Source organism: Diaphorina citri, unplaced genomic scaffold (genome assembly GCF_000475195.1).
Source record: "Diaphorina citri unplaced genomic scaffold, Diaci psyllid genome assembly version 1.1 scaffold580, whole genome shotgun sequence".
Taxonomy (NCBI): domain Eukaryota; kingdom Metazoa; phylum Arthropoda; class Insecta; order Hemiptera; family Psyllidae; genus Diaphorina; species Diaphorina citri.
The window spans coordinates 102,725-112,180 of NW_007378014.1; the positions used below are offsets into that span (position 1 = coordinate 102,725).

The 9,456-nt window shown below is 41.7% G+C and overlaps 1 protein-coding gene across 1 annotated transcript in view; it reads right to left on the reverse strand.

The window, feature by feature from the left end:
• Nucleotides 1–8,910, reverse strand: part of LOC103510298 (ATP-binding cassette sub-family A member 5-like) — a 50,627-nt gene extending 41,717 nt beyond the window's left edge. The window contains exons 1-5 of the mRNA XM_026824383.1: nucleotides 8,758–8,910; nucleotides 6,226–6,405; nucleotides 5,724–5,905; nucleotides 1,216–1,483; nucleotides 809–881 (exon numbers count right to left, since the gene is read on the reverse strand). Of these exons, the coding sequence (XP_026680184.1) occupies nucleotides 809–881; nucleotides 1,216–1,483; nucleotides 5,724–5,905; nucleotides 6,226–6,405; nucleotides 8,758–8,871 (817 nt within the window). The 5' untranslated portion in view covers nucleotides 8,872–8,910. The remainder of the gene's footprint in view (nucleotides 1–808; nucleotides 882–1,215; nucleotides 1,484–5,723; nucleotides 5,906–6,225; nucleotides 6,406–8,757) is intronic.
• Nucleotides 8,911–9,456: the final 546 nt, after the last annotated feature.

Here is a 9,456-nt window from a genome sequence, read left to right on the forward strand (position 1 = left end):
TTCTCCCCACTATCCACAGAATGGTAGTGGAGGAATTGTGGGGAGAGAGACGACCAATGACGATGGTAGATGGGATGATCAGGCGAGTCCCAGGACCAATCTGAAGGGATAGAAGAAGAAGAAGAAGAAGAAGAAGAAGAAGAAGAAGAAGAAGAAGAAGAAGAAGAAGAAGAAGAAGAGATTATATATTTTTAAAAACATACATAGACAATCTGCCAGCCTCTGGCTGGTTGCCAAATAAAAGCACAGAATACCAATTAAGAGTTAAAAAAACCAAAATGGTTAAATTACCAAGAGTTATCTGGTTTGTTATGAGCGAGTTTTCGCTACCGAAATCACCGTCCCTTTAACTGAAATATTTAACGTTATTTGACGACTGCACATGCACAGAAACGATTTTTCGTTGAACAACGTTAAAGAGTTCAGTTAACGGGACGCTATTTTTTTTTTTTTTTTTTTTTTAAAAATTCTCTATTTTCTTTGAACAACGTTAAAAAGTTCAGTTAACGGGGCGCTTTTTTTTTTTTTTTTTTTTTTTTACAAAACTCTCTATCACTACTGGAATCCAGTAATATTCTACTAGTTCAGTTGGCCACCAGTTCCCAAATGATCACTGAAGTTAAGCAACGTTTTGTGTGGCTGGATCCGGACGGGTGACCATCTTGGTAATAGCGTGCTGCTGGCTTTTCCCGACCCCACCCCCCTCAGGTTACTTACTTTTCGGACACGGAAAGTAAGTATAGTACTCAGGTTGGGTGAGGTTAATAAGAGAAAGCGGGTACATTGGTTCTTTTTCTGTTGGACTTACCTCCTGTGTAAGCTCCCTTAGGGAACTTCTGCAACTGGACGTAGGGAATTTCAAATTTGTGGTCGTGCTGATTCTGCAAGGAAAAAGGATAGTAAACATCAGTAAGACGTACTCCGCTCGGAAGAGGAAGGGAGTTCTATGTATTCTTTGATATTGATATCATGGAAACTGACTATGCTGCTGGTATAAGACGTACTCCGCTCGGAAGAGGAAGGGAGTTCTATGTATTCTTTGATATTGGTATCATGGAAACTGACTATGCTGCTAATATAAGTGCTGCTCTTTTTGGGGACCCCGTAACAGCCCTCTGTCACGAATCCGGATACCAAACTCACGCAACGTTGCAACGTGTTGCAACACGTTGCCTTTAGTAATAAAAGGGGACTATGACTTCTCGTTTTACTCACATTCAAAAACGTCGCATCAATCCAGTACTGAAGAGCGAGAAAACCGGACGTGACGTAATCATCTGCCGGACAATCGTCCGCATCCGGTTTGAAGAGCGGATGCGTCAGGTTGTCTTCCGCTGCGGTCTTGCCCAGTTTGAGATTCAGGTGGCTCTCTTTGAGCGCCATCTCCATTTGGGACTCTTGGTGACGGCAAGCGTTCTCCGGAGAGTACAGAACGGAGGTGGTGGGGGTGTGGCGATCTGAGGGGTTGGTGCGGAGTTCATACCTGGCGAGAGGAGAGAGGGGAGGTTGTGTGAAACATGGGCGTTTTTAAAAACATTTCTGTTTCGCAGTTGTATAAATAATTAGAGAGTTTTTGCAGACGGAGGTGGTGGGGGTGTGGCGATCTGAGGGGTTGGTGCGGAGTTCATACCTGGCGAGAGGAGAGAGGGGAAGTTATGTGAAACATGGGCGTTTTTAAAAACATTTCTGTTTCGCAGTTGTATAAATAATTAGAGAGTTTTTGCACCGCTAACTTAGGTGATGATAATTGAAACGTAAGACCAAACCGACCAATACCGTCAAATAACGTGAAAGAGTTTAGTTAACGGGACGATAATTTCGGTTGCAAAAAGTCGTTAATGTAACTATTTAAAATCGCATGAGCGAAACTACATAGTTAGCTTGGAGGGAAGCCATGTAATTGTAAGCTCTAGATTTCGGATTCGTTTCCTGTCTGGGACAAACTTTATCCCAAACAAATAAGATTCGTTTACAGAAAGGCTGGTTTTCTCCTATCCTGTCCTCTTTCTTCGATTTGGAAAGCTAAAGGTGTCTTCACACATAGTCGAAGGCGTTAGCTTGGAGGGAAGCCATGTAATTGTAAGCTCTAGATTTCGGATTCGTTTCCTGTCTGGGACGAACTTTATCCCAAACAAATAAAGTTCGTTTACAGAAAGGCTGGTTTTCTCCTATCCTGTCCTCTTTCTTCGATTTGGAAAGCTAAAGGTGTCTTCACACATAGTCGAAGGCCGGTCGACCGTGTTTGGACACATCTTGAGACCTACGTTGTTACAGCTCTCTCAATCAAACCTCTTCCAAAAAAGTGTTTATGTGTCTTCTATCGTTCAAGATCGACTCTGGGAAAGTCATCATTATTCTTACCTGATTGTGCCTGTGGTCTGATTGAACACAATGGCGTATGCTATGGAACTCGCCTTCTTGAAGTAAGCGGCCACCAAATCTTCGCTCGAGTTGAAAAACCGAAACTGAGATTCGGCGGAAAAGTTGGCGGCATTCTCTCCGGCATGGGTGTGGTAGAAGTCCAACATCCGTTGAGTGAAGTTCTAGAACGAAACATATGGTTGGTTTTTGGTCAGTTGGGGTCAGGTTCGTAGAAGCTTTGCCATGCAGAAAGTCATACTACGACACAGACCACAAGAGTCTAAAGGTGTGTCCTGTCCACCTATTCATAAAATATTTCAACTAAGCATGGTGGGCGGATGCCTTTCATGTATGTCAGCAGTTTATTTACCGCCTCTGAATCAGACGGAACTCCGATTCGAGTCCCAACAGCGGCATAAAAAACAAAGGTAAAGGCCATTCGAAAGATCGAGCTCAAACAAATTCCTCTTTACTTTGTTTACCTTTTAACGAGCGACTTAAGAGCCTCAAAGGCCTGATAAACGCCCTTTGCCTGATAAACTCCCTTTGCCTGATAAACTCCAAGATGTCCTGAGCTGATAAGAGCGATAAGGGTCAAAATAATGCCGCAATTCCTCTGACGAAAGAAAGAGTAGAATAAAGACGTCTTTTCATTGCTTTTTAAATCAAATCATAAATTTATTGAAACCCAGGGATTTTTTCCCTCAGAATAAGCTTTTAACGTGCTGGTTGCCTCGGAAAAAGGGATTTTTCTCCATAACTCCTAGTTTTTTATTCAATAATTCATATCTGTGCTCGTTTCTCATAGATTTTGGTGAGATGGTGAGTCAGATTGAAACGCTTCGCGAATATTTAGACGGGAGTGACATTGTGTTTGTTTTTGGGCGTTTTGAAGGAAACTGAGTTAATTTTAGTTAAAATAACAAGTTTTACTTTTTAGTAATCGTGAATTTATTTGTGTTAAAGCAGAGCCTTTCAACAACTTTTTATGAATATCACAGCGTTACAGCGTTACTAAGTGCCTCCTTTGCAATCAATTTAACCCTTTCACCCCGACTTATTTTAGGAAGAATCTTTCAATTTTTCTGATCAAATGAGTTGGAAAAGAGGGATTTTCAAATAACGAACTCGCGAAATAGTCGTAGGTACTTCTTTGCGAATTTGATGTGAGTGATTATCATAGGTAAGTTTATGTAGAATTGTGGATGGTTGTGATGATACCTATTATTATTTAGGTAGGTGTAGGTACTATAAATAAAATTAATTCTGTCATAGGTAGGTAGTATTATTTTTTTTTAATTTATTTCAGTGCCATATTTATTTCTTTATTTTTATTTATTTATTATTATTATTATTATTATTATTATCCAATCATTATTATTTGGGCTATAAATAAGACCTCTACAAAGTTCCATGTCCTCCTAGGACTACTGAACAAAAATCGATCTGGAGACAAAACCAGACAAGTTAGCCAAGTGAATTTTACTGATGTCTTAGATCACAAAAGAAACGTTTGTCAATCATTATTATTTGGGCTTTAAACAAGCCCTCTACCTAGCCTCTACAAAGTTTCATGTCCTCCTAGGACATGAAACTAAAAAACCTTATTAATTTTCAATGGGCCAGCCTAGTTAGCTTAGTTGGTAGTGCGTCTGCCTTGTAAGCGCTAGGCCGCTGGTTCGATTCTTCATACTATGAAAATAACGCGAAATTCGACCAAATTGTTGCATATTGCATACACAGAAACATGTACATGTATGTCTGACTGTTACGGCGCTGTTACTCTGATGGACCTTTTGTTGTCCTCTTTTCACGAAAAGAGATCGGAATTTTTTCGATAGGTCTAGGACAGTGGTGCTGTAAATTCTACGGAGCACTTCCCCCAACCCTTTAGGAATTTTTAAAAATAGAGAAAAAATAATAGAAAACACACCTGATGTTATAATAAAATTTAAAAAATGTTGGAATCTATTTCAAATGCGGTAAGAAAAATGAAACTATGGGGAGTACCTGGAAGCTCTTCGCGGAGCACCTGAAAGCTCTTCGCGGAGCACCAGTGCTCCGCGGAGCACAGTTTGAGAACCACTGAGACTGATATATCCCACGTTTAAAAATAATGATTCTGTGGGACGTATTGTCCCTTCAGGGGTGAAAGGGTTAAGCAACGTTTGCGTTTGGTTAGCATCCAGATGGGTGTGTGTCCGGCATGGCCTTGAGGTTTATCTAAGTGAGGAGGCGGGTAGATTGACGCCAAATGGTGGTGGAAAGCACCGTCACGTCATTAAAAAGGTCTTATCGTCTCGAAAGCGAAGAGAGACGAAGGATAGGATGGGAGAAAGCCAGCCGTTCCGAGAACGAACATTATCCGTTCAGGACAAAATCCGCCTCGGGTGGGAATCGAACCCGCGGCCTAGCGCTTACTAATATAGATAACAGAATAAACTAATAGACCGAGAGAGTGTATTTGGACACAAACACTCAAACGCTTGTTCATACACAAAAAGTCCATTCCAAGGTTTAGGTGTAGGGGCAAACAGTCCTAAAGGATGGGTTAAGCTTCTACCAATGAAATGAAAGTTTACCTTAATGAAAGCCATTAAAGAACTTTTATTCAATGAGAGTACCTACTTACCTACCACTATGCCTAATCAAGTAATCACCCAATCAGTAATCAGGGTGGGAGGCCTGGCCGTCCCACCCTGGCAAAAGTTTTTGTTGTTCTCTAATTTTATTTATTAAGAAGATGGTGTGACTAGATTTCGAGCTGTGCATCAGTGCATATTGCATACATCATAAATGGCGGGCGTTCATTATTCATACAAATTATGTTTCTTGGAAAATCTGAGTACGATCCCGCACTAGTATGAAGCTAGAAACACACTATCATCACGTCACGTCACGAGTTTTTGTTGATGGATTTTCTCATTGAGCCAGTCTAGTTAGTAGCCTGAGGGGATGCTTCATGCAAAATTTGAGATCTTTATATTCAGTAGGTTCGGAGATACGGGTATAGGAAAATCCGGGTGAATGGATTCGTGTAAAGATACCACTAGGTAGGGCTTCTACGAATCTTCTACGTTAGTGTTTGTGTCCAATTTTAGGTCATCACATTCCTCACTTTAGCATTTTCGAGCCCAAAATCTGATAACACGAGCATGTCTCTATGTATTTAAAATTGTTTCCAAATCGGACCGGCCGGTTCGATCATAAAATTTTATAATACCTCTACAGCTAAATAATTATAACAAAGTAGGTATAACAATATACATTGTTATAAATTCACCACGAAAATTGTTATAAATTAACCACCTACTTCTTCTGTCGTTCAAGATCGACTCTGGGAAAGTCATCATTATTCTTACCTGATTGTGCCTGTGGTCTGATTGAACACGATGGCGTATGCTATGGAACTCGCCTTCTTGAAGTAAGCGGCCACCAAATCTTCGCTCGAGTTGAAAAACCGAAACTGAGATTCGGCGGAAAAGTTGGCGGCATTCTCTCCGGCATGGGTGTGGTAGAAGTCCAACATCCGTTGAGTGAAGTTCTAGAACGAAACATATGGTTGGTTTTTGGTTAGTTGGGGTCAGGTTCGTAGAAGCTTTGCCATGCAGAAAGTCATACTACGACACAGACCACAAGAGTCTAAAGGTGTGTCCTGTCCACACATAGTCGACCCTCTGTCCATTGACATCGACTGAACCGTTCACACTGCCGCCTCGACAACATAGATTCACCTCATCGATCGACTTCCGGTCGACTATGTGTGGACAGGACACATCTTAAGATAGCATTTGTTTCACTGCTACCGGAGCCCCATTACCACACAGACCACAAGAGTCTAAGATAGTATTTGTTTTCCGTTACCTGTGTTTCTATCGTGTTCGGGACGACAGCAATGTGAGACTCGTTCCTGTACAAAAACTCCAGATCCTTGAGGAATCTGAACTGGTGCGGGGATGAACTTTGAGCGTGATAGTTTGGATTGGGGACGGCAAGTTTGAGAGTGATGAGAAGAAATAGTGAGTACAGGGGAAGTAAGATTTCCTGGCGAAGAAAAGAGAATTGTTAAACGGAGAATACCTAGGTACAAAGTAAATCACCAAGTCCATTTTTGCAGTTTTGGGAATCAAACAACGAGGGAAGCCAGCCTAGTTTGCTTGGTTCGTAGAGTGTCCGGCTTGTAAGCACTAGGCCGCGGGTTCGATTCCCGCCCGGGGCGGATTTATCTTGAAGGGATAAGGGTCTTTCTCGGAACGGCTGGCTTTTTCCTAGCCTCCTAGCCTATCTTCCTTCGACTTCGGGACGATAAGACCCTAGCAGTTGGAGTTCCCTCTATCAAACCTCCTAAAAAAAGAACCTGTCTAATTTGGGACCCGTCTAAATGGGACACCTGGATAAACGAGGGGAAACAATCGTCTCCCCTTCATTGTAAATACTCTTCTTATAGGGAAGCCTGGATAAGCGGCAAACAATTGCCGGTCCCTTCAATTCCCAATTAGGCATTTTCAACTTTACATATATTATCATTTCATCACCTCCTTAATTCCCTACCTAATAATAATTTCTAATAAATAATGTTCTGTGGCATATCAGCTGATGTTGTTGACACACAGTCAAACAATTTTTCTCTCCAATATTGGAAAAATTGTTCCCAAATTGTCATCGATCGCTGAAAGACATCCACTTATAATCTGACAAACAAAGCTGTAGCTTGTATCCTAAATCATCATGTCATCACAATAATATTATTGTAATGCCTACCAGACCAGGGGCTGGTTTAGATGTGTTGGAGGGGTGATATTTGACTACAGAAATCTTCAAATTTTCTTACTACCAGTAGGAAGTTCGAGCTCAGGTCAGCCACTCCACTATCCGGTAGACCTGACAGGTACACCTGATCAGGTCCACCTGATAAGCACACACACTATCAGTTAGACCTGACACGCGGACCTGATCAGGTCTACCTGAGAGTGAGTGGCTGGCCCAAGTCAGCCTTGTTAGCTTGGAAGGTAGAGCGCATCTGCCTTGTAAGCGCTAGGTCGCGGGTTTCCCACACGTGGCGAACAGTATCCTGACTAACAGATAAGGTTTGTTCTCAGAACGGCTGGCCTCCTCCTATCCTGTCCTACTTTACTGTTCCATTTTAGGACGTTAACATCTCCGTTGTTACAGTTCCCCTTAATTTTTTACTTTCCTTATCCCACAGGAAGGAATGTAATGTAAGTCAGCCTAGTTAGCTTGGAAGGTAGAGCGCATCTGCCTTGTAATCGCTAGGTCGCGGGTTTCCCACACGTGGCGAACTGTATCCTGACTAACAGATAAGGTTCGTTCTCAGAACGGCTGGCCTCCTCCTATCCTGTCCTCCTTCACTGTTCCATTTTAGGACGTTAACATCTCCGTTGTTACAGTTCCCCTTAATTTTTACTTTCCTTATCCCACAGGAAGGAATGTAATGTAATTTTCGGTTTTCAAGTATGTACATAACTGTAGCTGTTTTCTCAGCCAATTTAGAATTCTATGTCTCGGCTGGAATTGAACTCGGGTCCTTCTGTTCCTCGCGCATCGTTCCTGCTTATGGAGCATGCAGTGTACCTGCCTATGTAGATTGATACCACATTTTTTAATGGTATTTTTATTATTAGCTACCTTACGGCCTTGAAATAAATTTTATTGATTGATGATTCGATGATCTTTATTGACTTTATCGAATTATTGGAAAATTACCCTTAGTAGCTCGGAACCTCGGAAGTAGGTTGGTCTGGTTATCAGGAGTCCCTGGGTTCGAGTCCCAATGAAAGTCCATTTCCTATTTCTCCTTATATTTGATTTTATAAGTTTGACATGAAAAAACCAATTCATTTAAATTTAATATTGAAGGGTATTTAAAGTTAATATTGAAGGTATTTTGTTGCTTATCTTCAGTGAACCTAATGGTTCACTAAAGATAAGCAACATTCCGCGTTGGTATCCGTAATGGGTGACCATCTGGGCGCTGGCTTTTCCCATCTGGTTATCGGGAGTCCCTGGGTTCGAGTCCCAATGAAAGTCAATTTCCTATTTTTCCTACTGTTTTATAAGTTTGACATGAAAAACCCAATTCATCAGTTTCCAATGGTTCACTGAAGATACGCAACATTCCGCGTTGGTATCCGTAATGGGTGACCATCTGAGCGCTGGCTTTTCCCAGTTCTCGGAACGGCTGGCTTTCTCCTATCCTGTCTTCCTTTTCTCTTCGATTTCGGGTCGATACAGTTACCTTTATCAAACCTCTAAAAAAAAAATCTCTAGTCGTCTTTCCCATGAAATATTTTAAAGATCTCCTGCAGACGTACGTTTATAAAAGGAGGTCCACTTTTCGCAGACCCCTCTTTTGAACAGAATTGCAACATTACTTACCGACACGGTCCTTCTTGTATCTCTCCGTTTGAGTGTGATATGTCGTTTAAGCATACCACACAACTGTGTGAATACGCCAGCCTGGTGATGTGGGGCCGCGTCTTTGTAACGCATTGTCCCCGGGTTCGATACCTGGAATAGACATAGAAAATAATTAAATTTAGTGTTGGGGTTATCGGTTTTGTGCCAGCCTAGTTAGCTTAGTTCGTAGCGTGTCTGCCTTGTAAGCGTTAGGTCAGTCGCCAGTCACTTAGTTAGCTAGGTCGCGGGTTCGATTTCCACCCGGGGCGAATTTTATCTTGAACGGATAAGGTTCGTTCTCGGAACGGCTAGCTTCCTCCTATTGACTGCTTTTCGGGACAATAACACCTTGGCAGTTACAATTCCCTCTATCAAACTTTTTTTTTTTAGAGATTTCGATTTCAATGCAAATAATTATTATTTCAGCGAGTTACTTTCTGGTGATCTAGTGTTCACACAGCACCTAAATGGGAACAGTATTTGACGTTTTTCAAAGTCAAATATCTCCGGCTAAACTTAACCGATTTTGATGATATTTTTTTTCAATTTGGTCTACTTTCATGCCCCAACACACACACGCAATTCGTTTTCTTCCATCATTTGTAGTTGTCTGTCTACAACTACCTGAAAACGGCTACTTTCCCTGTCGCGTATAATATCTCTGGTAGCGCGGTCAAA